The following is a 21,533-nucleotide window of genomic DNA, read 5'->3' as shown; positions in this document are numbered from 1 at the left end:
CACAAGTATGCTTTCTTTTCCTTGAAAACTTCCCAAACAGGCTGTTGGTGTGGGGGGGAAGAGGATCCTTTCCCTTCTCTCCCTCTCTCTTTATCCCTAGCAAGAACACGGCAAGCATACATTATCATCTATTTCATAGCACGCCTACCGTGCATAAGGCGTTAAATCACAAGTGACTCGAATATAAGAATTTTGGACTCTTGGAGCACACATGATGTTTGTTTCTATCCTTTTCGTTTTTTGATGGGGAAAGGTCCGAGCTTCTGGTGTTACAATTAGGTGGCACGTATCTGAGCCTCCCCAGAGTGGTAAGGGGTAGTGTAGTTTCAGGGCTAATTCATGTCATAAAGACTCTGATCCTAAGGGCTTTTACATAGGATCAATCTGTGTATCCAGGCCAGTTTAAAAACAAGCACACAAAACCTAGTTCGATCGCCCCAGTGGAGAAAAAGCAGGTTAACCCCTGTCTCCCCTGCGCTGTCCCCATTTCTTAGCATTTTACCACCAAACTCATATCATTTTTTTGTCCAAGCTGTGGGCAGACAGTCACAGACTCTGGAGAGTAATGGAGTGAGTCAGAGCTCCAGAAACTGAAACAGCTCATTAGCAAGCAGCGTGAAGTCAGAACAAGAGAGTGACTGCAGTCAGGGCCACAGTGACGGCTGTGACTCGCAGGGCGCCCCCAGCGCTGTCCTTGTTTTTCAGTGCGGGACGGCTGCAATGGAGTGTGTGCGACAGTACATCAGCGAGGTGCTGGACTTCATGGCCGACATGCACACGCTCACCAAACTCAAGGTAAGAGGCTTCCACTGGCAGCCAAGGCCCTAATAAACGCAGCCTCCTGGGGGTCTGAAGCATGGGTTTTCAGCCTGTGCAGAGGAAAGAGAGAATAGAAAGTCTGTTTTGCTGGCAGGAGTGATGTGCCCAGCTTTCATTTTGCCACTGATTCGGTACTCACGATGCCCCTGGTTAAAGCGTAGTCCCCATTTTACAGATGTAGAGACTGAGGCCCGGGGTGGTACAGTAATTTGCTCCAGGTGGCACTGTTGCTAAGCGGTGGAGTTAGGGCTGACCCAAGGCTCTAGTGGCTCCTGGTCATTCTCCTTTCACTACACCATGTAGTGTCACTTAACTCCCTTGAGCCTCCGTTCCCTCCTTTGCAAGACAAGCCTAACATCTACCTTTGCCGATGGTTACGAGGTCTGACGTGGCATTGTGCGTGGGAAGAAACTTTTGTGAACTGTAACACATTATGCAAACAGAAGCCTTTCATGGTTATCTGCATCAAAGCTCTCCTCTTCAAGGAAATAATTAAAGACGGGATAGAACAAAATCTGATTTGCATATGGACACAATCCCAGCAAAGTTGTCAAGGTTCTTCTTGAGTGATTCCTTTGCAGGCAGATACAAGTCAACTTCCCCGCCATGAGTCGACTAGAGCTAAAAGACTGATAGTCTCAGAGATTCAGGGAAGGCCTGGGACAGAGGGCAGAAGGGGATCCAAACACGGCCCAGGAGCAGCCAGATTGCAAGCTGGCCATAGATGATTCCTGTATGGTCAACAGTCTCTAGTCGCTCCAGAAAGTCATCAGCTACAAACGCGGTTCCTCCTTTGCCCAACTGCATTTCCAGACTCGGCTCAGATGATCCAAAGTTTTCTTGGGATAGAGATGGATTTGCAAACGCTAGGTGGAAATTAGAACCAGAATTTAAACTGCTGACTTCTTGTGGTATCTGAACCCAGGCATTCCTAAGCAGGCTCTCCTAGCTGGACCTCACACCAGTAACTGACTGTTGAGTCTGGTTGTACACACTCAGATGACTTTGATATCAAGTATAAAGAAGAGGAAACATTAGGAAACATAACCTAAACATGTTAGCTAGTTGTATAGCCACTTCCAAAATACAGAGAAAAACACTGAGAGGGATCCATGATGATCAAAAGGCTGGGGACTAGAGATATAATTCAACCCTCTGATTTGACATAGATTAGGAGGCAGATCAGAAAGCCCAAGGAGCTTGACTAAGGCCATCTGACTAATTAGGGCAGAACTGGGCCTGGGACCCACATCTCAATTTCCAGTTCAATAGTCTTTCCACTAAGCCACACTGAGAAAAAGACTTTTTCTACATTAACTCAACAAATACGTATGGAGCACCTGTCATGGGCCTGGCATTGTCTAGGCATGTAGGGATGCGACTGTGAGCAAAAAGACACAGTAACTATGCTCGTTTAATTTATAGTCTGATATGGGGGCCAATTTTAATGAAAATTTCATATAAGATAAAGGAAAAGTGTGACTTTCACAACTGCTATGCAGGAGGATAAAATAGTGGTATAGAAACTTCTCATAGGATGATATGACCTAGCCAGGGAAGTCAAGGAAGCCTTCCTGGAGGAAGTGACACTTGAGCTAAAATCTGAATGACGAACAGCAGTTAATTGGGTGAAGAGAGGCAGGAACAGTGTTTTGGGTAGAGAGACCAGCATGAGCAAAGGCCAGGAATGGGAGGGAGCCAATGTAGCTGGGATGAAGGGATAAGACAGGGATAAGCTAGATCATCCCAGGCATTTTGGTCCATGCTAAGGAATTCCCCACCCCCCATTGTTCCTAAGAAAATGGGAAGCCACTGAGGAAGTTTAAATGGGTTGTATGCTTGGGAGCAGTGGCTCAGAGGGTGAGGGAATGACAACCCGGTCTTTTAAGCAAGTGGTCTGGAAGATTCCCAGGTGCTCTGCCAAAGTCATGAAATACCATTTGCTTTTGCAGAGCCACATGAAGACATGTTCTCAGCCTCTGCATGAAGATACCTTTGGTGGACATCTCAAAGTTGGGCTGGCTCAGATTGCAGCCATGGAAATCTCACGGGGCAACCACAGAGATAACAAAGCTGTGATTCGCTATCTGCCTTGGCTCTATCATCCCCCTTCTGCCATGCAGCAAGGGTAAGGCCCTTATCAGTTCAGCCGCGAGGGCTAATGGACGCATCCAAGATTTATGGGAGTGGGAGTTGATTGGCTGGGAAGATGGAAACCGAGCCTCCTCTTCAAACTTGCTGACCTGGCAGCATTTTTTAAGACGAGCACTGCCTGGTATGTTGCCAGTAAAAGGAACTTGCCCTCAAACGAGAACCTCAGCCATATCCTGATGGATGGTGAAAATTTGGAGTGTAGAGGTGCGGTTTCACCTTGTAATTCCGACTAGTTACATAAACGCATAGGTATTAATGGACCACTTCCATAGCTCCTGCCTTCAAGGAGCGTGTTGGATTGCCGCTAGAACAAAATCCATAGCGGAGAGGGGATGGAGAGCAAGGAGGCACAGAAGGGGGAGGGGTGCGTGGGCTGGTCTGAGGCTGTCCTTTTGCACAGTCAGCTTCCTGGCTGGAGGAAAGGCTGGCCTTCGGGGTGAGGAGAGTAGGAGGGCAGGAGGGCAGTGGGAGGAAATGACAGGAGGGCAGGAGAGACGGATGGCTGTGCATTAGGTGTTCACCTCGATGCCTTCCCCTCTAGTGGGGATGTCCAACCTTCCAATGAGAAGAAAGAGTTCAGAAGAAGAAGTGAGTTGGAAAGGCAACCAAGTTGGCGGAAGAATGGTTTTTAATCCCGTCTCCCCAGATGCTGCTCTTTCCTCAGGCATTTAAGGTCCGGGATCAGAGCCGGAAACCAGAAAAACAGACCCATCGTTTTGTTGGCCCTCTGACCCCCTGGTGTTTTATTGTATGTAATTGCCTATAAAACCACACTTGTAATGCCCTCCATCAATAAGCAGTTGGTGAGGGCCCAACAAAACAGAAGCCATAAAATCGCCTTTAACACTTCCGTCTACCTGCTAGGCCGAAAGAATTCATCGAGTGTGTCTCCCGCATCCGTCTGCTGTCCTGGCTGCTCCTGGGCTCCCTCACTCACAACGCAGTGTGTCCAAATGCCTCCTCTCCGTGCCTGCCCATACCTCTCGACGCAGGCTCTCATATCGCAGACCATCTCATTGTTATCCTGATTGGGTTTCCAGAGCAATCAAAGGTAAGTGATTTCTGCAAACTTAAGACCATAGGCAGCCAAAGGGCTAATGGAAACCCTTATCAGCCAATTATGTTTCTTCTGAGAAGAGAATGCATCTTATCACTGGCCCTCCTGTGGATGTTAGGAAAGCAGCTTTCTGCTAATGCCTTATTTAGAATGGTTTAAATTCCCGCACTATCTTTGCTTCCTCCTTAAATTGTCTTTCGGTTTCCTTTTATGAAGATAAATTATGGAGGCAAGCAAGAGTTAGCTTCCTAGGCGTTTCTGTCTCAAAGTAATGAAGATAAATAAGAGACGAGCTACATAATAAAAATCCTATGATCAAGTTTTTGGAACTGAATATGATTTGGAGGCAAAGTCATGCTCTCATTTTTCATGCAGTATCTTTTCAACCTCTGTCTCTAGAGGTAGATTATAAAGATACAGAATGAAAAGAAGAAGGCCAGTTGGGAACTCACTAAAGTGCACGCCGGAATCACCTACACAGGGGAACTTGGTAAATTGTAGAGACAGATGATATGCTTAAGGGAATAAAGTGAGCCCGAGGCAGGCATCCGTCGTAAGCCAGTGTCAGCCAACCATACCCATTGGTACTAACCAACTAAGAGAACCCAAGGGCCCTTCGCAAGCTTAGGCAAGTTCTGGGAAGTCACAGTAGGTTTGGGAGCCGCTAGGATGTCGGCCAGGGCAAGCCGATGGTGGGATAAAATGCAGCACCGTCCAAACGGCCCGTGATGTTTACAGAAAGAATCAGGCAGTCCGTTCCTAGTATTTTGAGCCAGATCTGTGTTTGATTTCCTAACGTCAGTACTTTGTAATTTGTGACCTCAAAAAAGTGACTTAGCCTCTCGGAGCTCGTGTTTCATGGGTGAAATAGATGAGGGGATGGTTTGAGAATTAAGGAAGTGATCTTTGATAAAGTCTTTAGCCTGGCGTCTGGGACATTGTAGGCACTCACGCGGTCAGTGCTTACCGCTGGTAGCAATACTGTCCTTGAAGCTGCCGTTTCTCCTACTAGTGGTCATGTCATAGGTAAGTACTGGCCAGTGGGATCAGAGGCACGGCCTCATTTCTCCTACTACAGCTCTTGGAGGAAGGAGAGTCCTGTTACACCCATGTTACAGGTGAGGAAATCGTTGAAGGTGGTGGAATGGTTCTTCTTCCCAGTCTAGTTTAGAGAGGAGAATGTCGGGGTCATTGATAGGCAAGGCGATGGGTCCACGTGTTCTGCAAACCGAGGTGCCTTCTCTTTGAAAAGATGCTCCATTCTTTTCTGTGCACTCCCACTGACCCTGCAAAAAGCAGAGTGTCTCTTTTTTTTTTCTTCTTTTTAAAGACTGTATTTATTGGACAGAGAGGGTGGAAGCACAGGTGAGGGAGTGGCAGGCAGAGGGAGAGGCAGAAGGAAGCTCCCTTGGAGCAGGGAGCCTGACGCCAGGCTCGATCCCAGGACCCCGGGATTGTGACCTGAGCCAAAGGCAGGTGCTTCACTGACTGAGCCACCCAGGCGTCCCCAAACAGATTGTCTTAAGGTGGTGGATCACAAGTTTTGAGATCACTCCTTCAGGCTTGAATCACTGGTGGTCGCCGTGCCTCGGCTGTGCTCCACAGGAGACTGAGGCTATGCAGGGCGGGCCCCGGGGAGCACCACAGCCCACAGAGAGGTAACGGCTCCGTCTCCTCCTTTCCAGACCTCCGTGCTGCACATGTGCTCCCTCTTCCACGCATTTATCTTTGCTCAGCTCTGGACTGTGTATTGTGAGCAAAGCGCCGTAGCGACAAACGTCCAAAGTCAGAATGAATTCAGCTTCACGGCAATACTGACTGCGCTAGAGTTTTGGAGCAGGGTGACACCCAGCATCCTCCAGCTGATGGCCCATAACAAAGTGGTGAGTCCACGAATAAGTTTCCCCTCTCGGGTGAAAAGGCATGACCTGCTCCCAGTCCTCATATGCCATGTTCTTTAAGGATCTCAGTTGTAATATTAGATCAATGGATGGGTGGATTTCTAGGTGATAAGAGGGATTTTCTTTTCTTTTTAAATTTTTTTTAAGATTTTATTTATTTATTTGTCAGGGACAGAGGGAGAGAGAGTGAGCGAGCACAGGCAGAGAGGAAGGCAGAGGCAGAGGGAGAAGCAGGCTCCCTGCCGAGCAAGGAGCCCGATGTGGGACTCGATTCCAGGATGCTGGGATCATGACCTGAGCCGAAGGCAGTCGCTCAGCCAGCTGAGCCACCCAGGCGTCCCGATAAGAGGGATTTTCTGTTTGCATGATAATTTTGATGGAAACACAAAGCAAGGAGTAAATCTAGTAAAAACAACTTTTGTTCGCTCTGCTGAGTGCCAAAGAAAATTTCTGTGAAACATCTACCTTGAAGGGCTGCTTCATGCTATAAAGTCAGAAGGAGATCGCTATGATTTTTGGATTCTCAGGCAATTTGGAAAAACCCTCACCCACTGGGTCATCCTTCTGTGGTATTTAAAAGCAGACCAGCCACACACATTCATTCTACCCAGGGCTCAAAACCTGGAAAGAGCCTCCCTGTTTTGAGTCACTCTAGGAGGACCTCAGTGCCCCCAATCTTCAAATCCAGCTCAGTTTTAACTCCGATGGCTCGCCAAGAGAGGGGCTGCTCAGAACCTCACTGGGAAATATCTGGGGGTATTGTTGGCATGAGCCCAGTTCATTGAACAAGCTTGGATTTGTCCTATGAAGTTAAGATTGGAGGGTGGGTGGGAGGAAGGGACCAGGAAGTCCTTTGGTTCGGTTTGTCACTTTGGAGAATTCTTAATGGCAGTTAGTATCTTGGTTATGGGGGCTTTATCAGGCGAATTCTCATCTGTGAGGGGCACGGGATCTGAAGAACGTCATAATGATGATTCCAGTGTGCCCAGAAACCCAACAATGCACTGTCCACAAAAGGCATTCCGGAAATGACTTTTGATTGATTGATACTAGTCTGAGAAACATTTTCTCTCGGCTCTAATTGGAAAGGGGATTATACATCTCCTTCAGTGAAGCACTTCCTTGTCTTTAGAGAAGCAGATGTTATAAAGCAATTTGTATGGAGAGAGGTATTTTAGTTCAGTTTAAAGGAAATTTATGTGACAATTTTAGGGTACATAGACAGTTCTGAGATAAACATTTCTCGGGTCATGGAGTCTGAGACTGTCTAAGGAGAACTTAGAGATCAAGCATTCTGCTCTGTTACTTTACAGACAATGAAATGGGACCTTAAGTAGAGATTTGGTGTCCTTCTGCTGTCATTTTACCTCCTCTCCAAATCTCTTTGATATACAAATGTTAGAATTAAATCTGTTACAAATGAATTTTGTACCAAAAATGCTACTGAGTTTGAATTAATTTTATCCTGAAAAATTTGTTAAACTCTATGGGCCAGCCTGGTAAACACCCCCGCCCCCGCCCCGGGATCGTTCAAAATCCAGCCTCACGAATTTCTGAGGAGGGCCGTCCTCTGCATTATATTTTCGAACTATCGTCAACGTGGCCACCTTGTTCTGTAGCAAACAAAGCCGCACAGACAAGTGTGTAATAAGTTGAACAGTCACTTCAGGTGAAGAAACTGGGGAGAAAGGGTCAAGATGGAGAAAAGGACCCAGGGCCAAGTTCTGTAGTTGGAAGGAGAGGAGGAGAAGGCATGTATCCCCTGGTATGAATCACATGCAGTAGAGATGAGTGAGATCAATCCCCAAATCCCACTGGCAGCCCTGAGTCAGGTAAGGAGGGCATGATAATTATAAAACCTCTGGAGCTTTTTAAGTTGGTTTTTAGTTGAGGTTCAAGGGGTGAATAAACACCATCCCTTGGGGTCCCCTTTGGTCATTGTGCCCAAAAGCCTCATGGACGCAGGACATGGGTTGCCTGTGGCTATAGACTAGGTTTCAAGGTGTGTGGATCACTGGGAGTGGAATTGATTTTCATCTTTGTTGTTTCAGATGGTAGAAATGGTATGTCTCCATGTGATCAGTTTGATGGAGGCATTGCAAGAATGCAATTCAACAATTTTTGTCAAGGTAGGAAAATCTTAAGATTTTTATAGACCATTTCTTGCTCCTAAAAACAAATGTGGATTTACTTGGAATGTGCCTTTGAAGAGGAAAATAAAACTGATTTGATTTTGACTTTCAGAGTCAGGGGCTGGAGGTTTTAGGCTCATGTAACCGCCCTTCCCCGAATGGTTATCATGATATTTTTGCTCACTCTTTACCACTGTGACTGACTCTAGCTGGGTTAGAGATGCTAGACCATGAATGCATGTTAAAACAAGTCATGAAAATAGTACTGGACAACATTGATCTGAAAATGACCTTATATAAATTGGTTGGGGGTGCCTCACCTTACAGGATATCCAGAAAACCAAGGAAAATAGTCTTTCGTTGTTGAACTTGATAGCTAGTGTTTTTCTCTAAGGTAAATTAATTTTGTTTCTAATATTACCATAATAAATCACTGTTTAGGGTATGAAAGTAATTTAAGTATTTGTCACCTGCCCAAGGACATCAGAGGCATACGTGGTAAAAAAAAAAAAAAAAAAAAAAAAAGTTAGACTAAAGAAGAACTTGGTTTCTCTATCTTTTCTATCTTTTTTACTTCCCCTCTTCTTCCTTTCCTTCCTGTCCTTCCATCTCTTTTCCTCACTGATTCTCCCCCCTCCTCTACCTGTTCCACTTGCTGTTTACCTGTGTGTATATTTTCTGTTCTCTCTGCCACCATCACCAACCTCCACCACACAGAGCGCATCAGTCTGGGACCTTATAACTTGCTGTTTCGTGCCTTGGTTGACCCTATTCTTGGATAAAGTTCACTTGTCAAGTTAACTCCCATAATGCTGAAGAAAAGCAACCCATTTTCAGGGAAAACTTGGCTGTCATCAGAACACTGCAAAGCACCTGGTTCAAATGGGCTAGATAGAGCTTGCTAGTTCACAGCAAAAGTCAACACCATGAGAGAAACTCTATGACTGACACTCGGATGACCATACATGACTTTATTTTTTATAAATTTATTAAAAGTATAATTTTGATGCAGTAAGCTATACATATTTAAAATGTACAATTTGGTAAGTCTTCACATGTATTACACCCATGAAAACATCACCATAATCAAGGTAATGAACATATCACTCCCCCCACTAAAGTTTTCCCATATCCTTTTTAGTCTGTCTTTGCCACCATTCATGTATCCTACCTCCCCATCTGCAGACAACTATTGGTCTCTTTTCTGTCACTATTAGCTAGTTTGCATTTTCTAGAATTTTATATAAGTGGACTTATAGAATACTTAAGCTTCCCCCTTGCTGCCTTCTCTCATTCAGAATCTATTACAGTTAATCCATTTGGTTGCATGTATCAGCAGATCATTTCTTTTTCTCTCTGTGTAGCTTTCCATGGTGTGGCTGTATCACATTTTGTGTATCCATTCATCGGTTAATGGACATCTGGGCTCTCTTCAGTTTGGGGCTATCACAAATAAAGCTGCTATGAATATTGACGTACAAATGTTTGTGTAGTTGTATGCTTTCATGTATGTTGGACGCCGAGAAGCAGACTGGCCAGGCCATATGATGTGTGTATAACTTTTCAAGAAATTGACAACCTGTTTTCCTAAGTGATTGTGCCCTGTTGCGTTCACAGCAGCAGTGTGTGAGCATTTCAGTTGCAACACACCTTTGTCAACACTTTGTGTAGTCAGTCTTCCATTTTAGTCACCCTACAGATTGTGTCCTGGGATCTCACCATGGATTTAAATTGCATGTCCCTGTTGACAGGTGACATTAAACATCTTTTGATGTGCTTACTTGCTATCCACGTATCTGCGTGGTGATGTGTCAAAATTATTTGCCAACTTTTTTTAATTGGGATGGATTTTTTTCTTATAATTGAATTTTAAAACATACATCCCTTATCAGAGATGGGATTTGCAAAGATCTTCTCTGTAGTTGTCTTTTCATTATCTTAGCAGTGTCTTGTGAAGTGTAGACGGTCTTAATTTTGATGAAATACCATTTATCAAATGTTTCTTTTATGGATCATGCTTTGATGTTGTATTTTAAAAGATCTTTGCCTAATCCAAGGAGAACTGAGCTCTTAACAATATTGAGCCTTCTGATCTATGAATACAGTGTACCTATTTTTTAAATGCTTTTGTTAACTTTTTTCCAGCAATATTTTGTAGTTTTCCATATACAGAACTAGCATATTTTTGTCCAAAAATTCATCCCTATGTATGTAATAGTTTTAGGGTATTATAAGTAGTAATTTTTAAATCTAAATTGCTGATTGTTCATTGCTAGTATTTAGAAATACAACTAATTTTATATTGATCTTTTACCCTGCTAGCTGTTAAACTCATTTATTAGTGCTAGTACCTTTTTTGCAGATTTCATCAGCTTCTCTGTATAGACAATTGTGTCATGTACAAGTAAAGGCAATTCTCTTTCTTCCTTTCCAGTCTTTATACCTTTTATTTCTTTATCTTGTCACATTGCTTTTGGCTAGATCCTCTAGTACAAGTTGAATAGAAGTCATTAGAGTGGGAAACCTTGCCTTGTTCCTGATCTGAGGAAGAACGCATCCATCTTTCCTCATTAAATATTAGCTATCAGTTTTTCATAGGCATTCTTTGTGAAACTGAACAAGGTTCCCTTCAATTCCTGGTCAGCTATGAATTTTTGTCAGGAATAAATGTAGGACTTTTCAAATACTTTTCTTACATTTATGGAGACGGTTATTTGACTATTCTTTCTTGGCTGTTAACGGTAAATTTTATGGATTGATTTTTGTATATTAAACCAATCTTGTATTCCTGGGACAAACCATACTTGGGTGTGATATGTATTATCTATCCTTTTTATATCTTGCTGAATTCTGTTTGCTAACATTTTAAAATAATTTTTTACATTGATGTTCATAAGGGATGTTGGACTGTAGTTTTTCTTTTCTAGCAATAAATATTCTAGGTTTTGGTATCACGGTAATGATGGCCTCATAGAGTGATTTCGGAAGTATTCCTCCTTTTCTGTTCTGTGAAAAAGTTTTGTATAGATTTGGTGTTATTTTTCCCTTGAATATTTGATAGAATTGGGCTTAAAATTTTCTTTGCAGAAGGGTTTTAAATTAAAGATTCAATTTCTTTAATAGATATAAGGCTGTTTAGGTTTTCTGCTTATTCTTGAGTGATCTTTGGGGTAGTGTAGGTCTTTCAAAGAATTTGTCCATTTCATCAAAGCAGTCAATTTTATTGGCATGAAGTTGTTCATAATATACTTTAAAGAGCTGTAGGATCAGTAGTTATGCCACCTCTTTAATTCCTGACATTGGTGATTTGTGACTTTTTTTTTCTCCCAGTCAGTCTGTATAGAGACATATGAATTCTAGTGAGTTTTTGATTGAAAAACAACAACAACCAGCTTTTGAATTGTTTTCACTGATTTTCTGTGTTTTGTTTCATTGACTTCTATTTATTATATTCTCCCTTCTGATTACTTTAGCTTTAATTCACTCTCATCGATTATAAGTTTCCCTCTAAGCACTGGTTTAGTGGCATCCCACAATGTGATATGTTGTATTCTCATTTACATTCAGTTCAAAATACTTTCTAAATTCCTTTTCACTTTCTTTGCTTGACTCATTTTTGGTTACTTAGAAACATATTATTTAGTTTCCAAATATTTGGGGATTTTCTAGTTAATGGGTTTTTAGTTCCTGTTTGTGGTCCGAGAACATATTGTATATAATTTCAGTCATTTTAATTTATTGAGACTGATTTTATAGGCTGTGTTGGTAAATGCCCTTTGTGCCCTGGAAAGAATGTGTCTTCTGCTGTTGTTGGGTATAGTGTCCTATGCTGCTTGGTTCAAGGTTATTGGTAGTGTTGTCCAAGTCTTCGATATTGTTCCTTCTATCTGCTTATTCTATTAATTACTGAGAAAGAGGTATTGAAATATCTCTGTTGAAAGGGGTATCTGAAAATCTCTTATGGATTTGTTTATTCATCTTTTCAGGTTTACCAGTTTTTGCTTCATGTATTATGAATCCCTGTTATTAGATGCATAAATGTTTAAGATTATTAGGTCTTCCTGATTAAATGAATTCTTCAGGGGCTGTCTTTATCCTCAGTAATCATCTCTGCTGCAAACAGTACTTTGATATTAATAAAGGCAGTGTAGTTTTTCTTTGACTAGTGTTAGGATGGTATATCTTTTTCTATCCTTTTACTTTTAACTTATTTGTGACTTTATGTTTACAGTATATTTCTTGCAGACAGCGCGTAGCTAGATGTTGCATTTCTTTTAAATCCAGTCTGACAATCCCTTCCTTTTAATTGGGGGGGGGGTCTTTAAACCATCTGCATTTAATGTGTTTTGTGCCATTGTTGGGTCTAACACTATCATCTTGCAATTTGTTTTCTATATTTTCCATCTGTTCTTTGTCTCCTGTTCTTTTTTTTTTTTTCATTTACTTTCTGTTGGATTGAGATGTTAACAATTAAATTTTGGCTATAATTTCCTCTTCTAAGGAAAAGGAAGCTAAGGTTGTTATTTAAAGAAACTTCTGTACTATCATCAATGTTTAGTGCTCTAAATTTCTTCCTTTAGCTGCATTCTTCCAGATACTCTCATTTCCATTCAATTCAAAATATTTACTAATTTCCCTTTTGGTTTCTTCTTTTCCCATGAGTTATTTAGAAGTAGACATGTGTTCTTTAGTTATCTTATTAGCTGTATGTTTTAGTTTTTTTTTTGTGTGGCTGATTTGGAGTTCATGGTATACATTTTTAACTTATCACTGTCTACCTTCCAGTAATATACCACTTTGTGTATATAGGTGGATTTCCATCCTCGGCTTTGTGCTCTTACTGTCATCCATTTTACTTCCACATATGTTATAAACCAAACCACATGCTCTTATTGTTTTTGCTTTAAGCAGTCAATTATCTCTTAGAGACTTAACATTTTTTTCAGTATTTATTTATATTTGCTATTATTGCCACATTTATACTTGCCATTTTCAGTCTTTTTCCCTCCTTTTATAGATCTAAACTTTTATCTTTCTTCTGCTCAAATGACTTCCTTTACTATTTTCTTAAAAAGATTTTATTTATTTATTTGAGAGAGAGTGTGAGAGAGAGTATGAAAGGGGAAAAGGTCAGAGGGAGGAGACTCCCCACTAAGCAGGGAGCCCAATGAGGGACTCGATCCCAGGACTCTGGGATCATGACGTGAGCTGAAGGCAGTCCCTTAACCAGCTGAGCCACCCAGGCACCCTCCTTTACCATTTCTTACACAGGTCTGCTGGTGGTTGATTCCTTTGCTCTTTTACATGAGAAAGTATGTACTTTTCCTTTGTTTTTGGAAGGTATTTTCACTGGGTATTGAATTCTAGATTCTAAGGTTGGATTTTTTTTTTTTCAGTGCTTCAAAGATGTTGCTCCTTTACTGTCTTCTTGCTTTCATTGTTTTCAACAAGAAATCTCTATTATTCTAATTTTTTTCTTCTTTATGTAATATGTCCTTTTTTCTTTTCTTTCTTTTTTCTTTCTTTCTTTTCTTTTTTTTTTTTTTGGCTTCTTTAAGATTTTCTTTAAACCATTATTGTTAAGTAATTTGATGATGAAACACCTGAGTATAGTTTTCTTCATGTTTCTTATGCTTGGGTTTGTGGGGCTTCCTGGATCTATGGATTTATAGTTTTCTTTATATTTGGAAAATATCAACTATTGTTTCTTTAAATATTTCCTTCTATGCCTCTACTCGACATACTAAGTATTTCCTTTACCTTCTTGACCGTATTGAATATAGTTACAATAACTGTTCTAATGCCCTTCTCTACTAATTCTGTTATATGTATCATTTTGAGGTCTTTTCCAATTGATTGTTTTTTTTCTTTTTCATTTTTTCTTTTCTTTTTATTTATTTTGGGGGGTTGGGCTGGCAGAAGAAGAAGCAGAGAGACAATCTTAAATAGACTCCATGCCCAGTGCAGAGCCCAATGTGGGGCTTGATCTCACAACCCTGAGATCATGACGTGAGCCGAAATCAAGAGTTGGATGCTTAACCAACTGAGCCACCCAGGCGTCCCTCCAATTGATTGATTTTTATTCTCATTATAGGTCATCTTTTCCTGCTTCTCTGCATGCCTGGTAATTTTTTATTACATTTTTGACATTTTGAATTTGACTTTCTTGGGTGCTGGATATTTTCGTATCTCTAAAAAATATTTTTTGAGCTGTGTTCTGTGATATTGTTAAATTGTTTAGGTAGTTTTTTCCTTTTGATATTTGCTTTTAAGCCTTGTCAGGTGATCAGAGCTGCATTTCATCTAGAGCTAATGTTTCTTCACCACTAAGTAATAGCCTTCTGAGTATTGTACTTGATACTCTGTTAGTTAAAGAATTTAAAGTAGGGGCACCTGGGTGGCTCAGTCATTGGGCGTCTGCCTTTGGCTCAGGTCATGGTCCCGGGGTCCTGGGATCAAGCCCCACATCAGGCTCACTGCTAGACAGGAAACCTGCTTCTCTCTCTCCCAATCCCCCTGCTTGTGTTCCCTTTCTCACTGTGTCTCTCTCTCTGTCAAACAAATAAATAAAATCTTTTTAAAAAGAAAGAATTCAAATTAAAAAATAATTGCCCACTTTCACTAGTTTGTGGGAATACCAACTGTTGCTGGCACTGTGTGGTCACCATTCTAATCTTTTTGGGTTGCTTTTTTCTTCAGCCTTGGGTAGTTTTCTCACATGTGTGTACTGGTCAGTGTGTAGCTGATGACTCAAGGGGAACCTTTTACAGATCTTCAGAGTTCTCTCTTGCTGTCTTTCTCTCTTTCTGTGCAGCTCCCTCCTCTCCAGTACTCTGTCTGACAAACTACACACCTCGGCCTCCCTGGGCTCCCCGATCCATCTCTTTAACTCAGAAAGACAATCAGGCTCTGTCCAGGTCCTGCAAGCTTTCTAGGCAGTAAGCTAGGATAATTGTAGGGCTTACCTTGTTTCCTCTCCCTTGGGGATCGCGGAACTGCCCTGATGCCCAGGGTCTAAAAACCACTGTTTCATATACTCTATCTGAAATTTTAATTGTTCCAGGCAGGAGGGTAAATCTGGTCTTTGTTACTCCATCTTTGCTAAAGAAGAAAGTTTCACACCTAATTTTAGTTTTGAGAACTGGAACAAGCATGGAGTGAAATGAATGCAATTTACCTGAGCAGAAAATCTTTATCCTGTAGCATAAAGCAATATAAGAGGAAAAGTATCACTTTTATTTTGGTGAAAAACAACCTATTTTTTTTTTTAATGTCCTTCAGTTTTCTGGATATCATTTCTGGAGAGGAAAAAAAACCCAGCCAACTTTATTATCACATTACAGAACCCAGAATAAATAACATCTAATTCTTACTGACAGCTTTGTAGGAGCCACTAGCAAAAGGGAATGAAAATGAATGTTACTCAGTAAGTCAAATTAGCATTCCTGAAATAGGATGACTGTTAGATTATATAATGCTATCAATAATGAGATTTAACTTGAAGGCTTTAGTCATGAGATTCACAAATGACAAACCTGAAGGTCCTTTGCAGATATATATTAGAATGATATGGTCACATGTTTCATAAATGGGCTAATAGCAAAGATACTTCAAAAACCAACCTCACTATTCCCCTTGATTGCCTCATATAGGCCTTGAGCCCCAGGAATAGCTCTGGGAAAGGTGTTCACCCAGGGTCAGTGTACTCAGTGCTTTCTGGCTCCTACCCTGCTTGGTCCCTCAGGATCTTAACAGGAGCTTAGTTTGGGTCTTTCCTAAATACCCAGAAGCATATGACCCTGCTCCTTATTAAATAGGTCAAAACTCAACAAAAGTTTGTAGACACTAGGACCCTTAGAGTTGTTTTTCTTTGTTTTGGTTTTTTTTTTTCTTTATAGACATTGGAGAGGAAGTGGTCAGACTAGTTTATTTTTTCCCAATCAGAATGTTTACATGAGCCAGTCCTGCTAATGGCCAGAGAGCATAGCTTTATCTGCCACTGACCTTTGTAATCCCAGTTTGTTATAAGGGTTGGTGGTTGGAGGAAGCAGGGAGAAAATGTCGCTTTCTGACTTAAAAAATTTTGTATTTTCTGATATTTTGAGTTTTAGTCCAATTACACTGTACGCTGTTCCAAGCGCAACATTCGTGCTAGAGACAGAGTATTGCATGGCTCCAAGATGAGCACTGTGTTTATGAGTGAGCATCAGCGCCAGTGAAACGAGCAAACTGTACATCTCGACAGAATGCTCAAAGCAAAACAATAGCCAGATTGAGTCTTGGGAGGAAAAGCATAGAGAGAAATGTAGTTTCTCACTTCACCAAGTTGTGTGTGTGTGTGTGTGTGTGTGTGCGCGCGCGCGTGCGCACGCACGTGTGCATGTATGTGTGTGTGTTGGTGAGCTAAATGAATGTGGCAGCCAGTGGCCGTGACTAGTGAACAGAGAGGTTATTGGTACATTGTCCCCCATCCCAGCAGGCCTCCTGCTGGTTCTTTCCTTTTCCTCATGGCACAGCTCCTCCAGTTTGCCCAGGATGGAAACCTCAGCTTCTGCTCTTTTCCTCGCTCCAAATAGCAGACCGGGGGTCTCTCAGATTGTGTCTGCAGGCATCACCCTTCTTCCTCTCCAAAGCCACCCTGGTCTTACCTGGACCATCGAGGCAGCATGTCCACCCCCCGGCCCCTAGCCTCCACTCTCCACACCCTTCCTCACCCTAGTCTGCAAATTGCTACCATGATGATCTTTCTGGAGCCCAGTTCCGCTCGCCGTGAATGGGGCTCCTCTCTTCAGAAGTTATAGTAGATTTGGAAACAATCCCAGGTCATCATGGGTGGGTGGTGAAGGGCCTCCCCTCCGCTTTGCTAAACTTGTTTCTCGTGACCCCCCTCCTGAGAACCTCAGGCTTCAGCATCAACTGAATCCCTCCCACCTCCACCTCCCTCTGCACTCCGCCACCTGTGGACCTCGCTTCCTGGAGTGTGCCCTTGTATTTGTGGCTAGGGCTGCTGGGACGGTCCCACGGCCTAGGCAGCTGAAACACAGAAACTTCTTACCCCACAGTTCTGGAAGCCAGAAGTCCGAGCTTAAGGGGTCAGCAGAGTTGTTCCTTTTGAGGGCTCTGAGGGAGAACCTGTTCCATCCTCCCCCAAACTCACTTTGGGGATTGGTGGGCAATCTTTGGCATTCTCTGGCTTGTAGACCTCTGCCTTCATCTTTGCATGGGGCTCTGCCGGTGGGTGGGCCTGTGTCCAGATTTTCCCCTTTCCCTAAGAGCATCAGTCATATTGGATGAGGGGCCCACCCTGCCGTAGAATGACCTCATCTTAACTCATTACATCTGCATCGATCCCTCTTCCAAATAAGGTCACATTCTGAGGCAGTGTGGGTAGGGACTACAGCATCTGTCTGGGGAGGGCACAGTTGAGTGCATGGCCACTGTACTCCTCTACTGAACAGGAGTAGAGGGTTGGAAAGAACGCAGAGTGGAGAGACGCATATTCGGGTGTTAGAGATCGGAGCAGTGCCGTGTCTAGCCTTTCCAAACATACCAGAACCAGCACACCCCCTGCCCCATTTAAACCCACCAATCAGAGAGCTGTGGAGCACCCTCTGGGAAACACTATTCTGTCCCAGACTTCCGGATTTACGTGACCTTACAGTCCAGAGGGCTGAACCATGGCTGAGAGACCAGAGCAGGGAGAGGAGAGCCACTGCTGGAGGCCCTTGGGCTGGACATCCTGTGAGCTCCAAGGAAGGACACAGCAAAGGGGGTCGGGTGGACCAGAGGGGCCGGAGGAGGGCAAGGCCCCCACAGGCCTGCAGTTTGAGATCCTTGCTCCCTGCGGGAGTGGGGACCCTCTGCTTGCCTGCCTGCGTCCACACCTCTGGTCCAAGTCCCTCTTGCTGTCCCCCACCTTCCAGATCAGAGCCAGGTGACCTCGGGGCATGCTTTTTTATACCGCTGAAGGTTTTCAGCCACCTCCCAGGGAGATTTCCTTAACAACTCCTGGCAAATAGAGTCACCGTCCTACTTGGGGGACTCAAGTTTAGAGATCCTCGTGGAGGAAATGCTGTTTCAAGAAAGTGAGGATTTAATTAAATAAATACACATTTCATTTCCCGTGTGTGGTAGCTTTCAAGAGACAATCAGTCATTTACTCTAGAGCATGTGTTCCGGGCACTCTCAGGGGCACTCATTAACCTCCCAGTGCCACTGGCTCAGCAGGGTCTGGCCTCAGAAAGATGTTTTTCCGATAATGGATAACTCCGCAGCAGGGGCCCATCCCTTTGGTGATGTTACAGGGTTTCTGTGTGCCCAGCGTTCCCGAGCGGTAGCCGAAGCTGCTGGGGGCAGGGATGGAGAATTCGAATAACACGGCTTCTGTGTTTCTCCACACAGCTGATACCTATGTGGTTGCCAATGATTCAGTCAAATATCAAGGTAAGTCATCCCTGGGTGGACCAGAAGTTCAGTTCCCTGCAGACAAGGTCAGGCCGTGAACAGGGCTCCCTGACGCTCCACTTGCTGTGGAGAAAGGTGAATTCACCCTGCTCCCGGCCTCAGGGGGCTGGCACGGCACGGGCTCTGTGGGCCAGGGAACGGGCATGCAGGCCGAGGGGACAGCGGGAGCCACGGTCGTACTATCCACTGTGGATGAGGGTGTGCGTGGAGGGGGGACCCGAGTCTGAGCGAGGCTCGCTTCCTGACTAGAATGCAGGCCTGTCCCACCTTCCGAGGACACCCCCGTGCATCTGAGCCCAGGCATGTTCAGTGCTCTCTCCTGGTCACTGAAATAGACTTTCCGTGGGGCCCCCAGCTGGCTCGGTCGATAGACTATGCGACTTCATCTCAGGGTCGTGAGTTCAAGCCCCATGCTGGAGGTCAAATAAATTAAATAAACTTTAAAGAAAAATAAAATGGATTTTTTGTGACAGGAAGGATTCTATTAAGAAATGCTAACATTGAATGAATGACAGAACTGAGCCAGAAGGGAAGGGACCTGCCCCTCTTGTTCTACCTATGAGGAAACTTGGAATCAGTTATAAGAGTCACTTAGCTGGGGGCCCCACAGCCAGGAAGGAAAGACCCTGTCCAAGTGTCTTTCCCATCGCTAGGCCCCACCTTGAGTGACGCATCGTCATTGTTGGGCCGGACGTCCTCCATGACTAGTCGGGGTCCCCGGGGCCTGACAGGATGATGGCGGAGCTAGCCCCCTGCTCCACCCAGAACTGGGCTCTGTCTACGGCACTGGGAGCACAGGGCAAGCAGGGGGCAGAGATGCAAACCTTCTTGCTGGTTTTCTTCTCAGCATCAGGGAGGGATGTCAGTGGATAGAAGGAGGCTGACCTCAAGGTCCGCAGACACCAAGACAGAAGTGTAGCCATCAACACGGACTTTCAAGCTCTGAGTCAGGGATCATGGTGTTGGTGCCATTTGGGGCCACAGGTGGGGGTGCCTGCACTGCTGAAAACCTGTGAAAACGGTGGCTCGTTCCAGATTGCCCCTTGTCCCCCCCACTCCGCCTTCAGGAACCTTCAGGAAATCGAAACCCGAGGCCAACAGAGCTTACAACCTGGCCTCTTCTCAGGCAGTACTATGAGAACAGAGAGACCATAATCATGATTAAAATGCAAGGAAGAACTATTATGTGCCCACTTCTGTTCTAAACCCTCCATTAACTCACCCTTAAAGGAAAACCCCATGAGGTGTTACTGTCCCCAGTTTGCCCAGGAGAAAAGCCAAACAGATGGAAAAACCTTGTTCCCAGCATTGTCCACAGAGGAGCTCGGATCTGAGAGCTGGCGGCAGAGCCTGCGTGGTGACTGGCTCCTGGGGGATGGCACGCGCGCGTGTGTGTGTGTGTGTGTGTGTGTGTCTGCCCCCACCCAGCTTGTCAGCTTTACGTCCCCCTTGCAGCGAGTGGGTCGGGATGGGAATGGCATTAAGTGGATGGATCTGGGCCAGAGTGACTTTAGAGTCCCTGGCCCTGGCCCGTGTCCCCCGCCCTGTCCGCCGCCAGATGTGAGAGCTGGCCTCTGTGTTGAGGCCCGACGGCCCTGGAGCCTCACGGGAGGGCTCTGCCTGCAGGAGAAGCCCAGGCTGGTGCTCCGTTGGGTGGAGCCCGGACCGTCGAGGGAGAGAAACTAAACCCGCTGTCTTGCCCTTCCTCAACAGCACTTATCGGCAGGACTGCAGCTTCGCCTCCAGGCCATTCAGAACAACGTGAACCACCACAGCCTAAGGACACTGCCCGGCTCGGCCCCGAGCAGCGCGGGCCTCGTGGCCCTCCGCAAGTGGCTCCAGTGTACCCAGTTCAAAATGGCCCAGGTGGAGATCCAGTCTTCGGACGCGGCCTCTCAGTTTTATCCTCTATGAGCGGACTCCTCGGCTCTCAGTGTCAACACTCTGGTTTAGCAATAATGGGTTTCAAAAAAAACAAAACAATTTGATCCAAGCAGGTTGGGGAACATATCGGTACTGTACATTCTCTTTCTAGTTTAGTAAAAAAAAAAAAAAAAAAAAAAGACGTGCAAAGGCCGGAGAGGGCCAAAAAAATGAAGCTTTCTTGCTACACATCTTTCTGATGACTCCTTGGGCTATATCTGATTAAGTGTTTCCTTACATTATTTTTTAAGAAACCAAATCATTTTTCTTTAACTAACTTCTATTTTTTTTAAAAAAAAAAAAAAAAAACAACAGACTGGTGGGTACTCACAGAAAAGTTGTATAAGTCCCCCGTTGCTATTTTTGATGATAGAGAATAAATAGGGTTTTTGAAACCTTTGTAGTGTTTTTTCTTAAAATCCACTCTTGGCAATGCAATAAAAAAAAAAAAAAACCCGTCACCATAAGCCAGTGACACTTGACTGAAGCTTTTTTGTCATTATCCTGGGAAAAGTGGCAGGTTGCAAGGACCATTACAAAGTGCACTTAGAAATTAGGTGGTTAAACTGTGCCAATTGTTTTTTCTTTGTTTTATAATATCATTTTCCAAAACTGTCCAGTAAGTTTTATTATTTTTAAAACTAATTTTTCAACTCATTCGTTCTAGGCTGTACTTTCTTGTAAGCTTAATGAGAACCACTTTAGTTTTGTGAATAATAAATTTTATTCTTTTGTTAACACTTGTATACAATTCAATTTAGAACTGTAGATTGCGTACTGGACCAGACGACCCCCCACGCTGGCACAGAGCACTGCACCTGGAGTTATGTTTCATAAAACGGGATTTTAATAGTGTAAGAGCACCAAGATTTATCAGCACTTCTACTTAGCATTTGACTGTGCATTCACAAATCATACTTCTCTATCCTGTAATGCACTGACGACAAGAAGACTTACTATACATTTAAGCTGTATATTGACATGCTATTAAATGCACTTTTTTATTATCTTTGTGAGCCTGGGGTTTTTTAAAAATCAGTTTACACGTGGCTTGTAAATTTTAAAACTTCTAACTTCCTTGAA

The 21,533-nt window shown here is 43.7% G+C and overlaps 1 protein-coding gene across 9 annotated transcripts in view; it reads left to right on the top strand.

The window, feature by feature from the left end:
• UNC79 (unc-79 homolog, NALCN channel complex subunit) overlaps window positions 1-20,590 on the top strand; it is a 238,462-nt gene extending 217,872 nt beyond the window's left edge. For all 9 annotated transcript variants that reach the window (XM_032837360.1, XM_032837355.1, XM_032837353.1 and 6 more), the window contains 7 exons: window positions 706-795; window positions 2,772-2,947; window positions 3,838-4,024; window positions 5,716-5,913; window positions 7,983-8,060; window positions 18,465-18,506; window positions 20,241-20,590. In XM_032837360.1, coding sequence (XP_032693251.1) covers window positions 706-795; window positions 2,772-2,947; window positions 3,838-4,024; window positions 5,716-5,913; window positions 7,983-8,060; window positions 18,465-18,506; window positions 20,241-20,441 — 972 coding nt within the window. In that variant the 3' untranslated portion in view covers window positions 20,442-20,590. The remainder of the gene's footprint in view (window positions 1-705; window positions 796-2,771; window positions 2,948-3,837; window positions 4,025-5,715; window positions 5,914-7,982; window positions 8,061-18,464; window positions 18,507-20,240) is intronic.
• The last annotated feature ends 943 nt before the right edge of the window (window positions 20,591-21,533 follow it).

The sequence above is a fragment of the Lontra canadensis genome, unplaced genomic scaffold, assembly GCF_010015895.1.
Source record: "Lontra canadensis isolate GAN:19392208 unplaced genomic scaffold, GSC_riverotter_1.0 scaffold98, whole genome shotgun sequence".
Classification (NCBI taxonomy): domain Eukaryota; kingdom Metazoa; phylum Chordata; class Mammalia; order Carnivora; family Mustelidae; genus Lontra; species Lontra canadensis.
The sequence above is the reverse complement of the archived record's forward strand: the minus strand, read 5'-3'. Positions and strand labels throughout refer to the sequence as shown.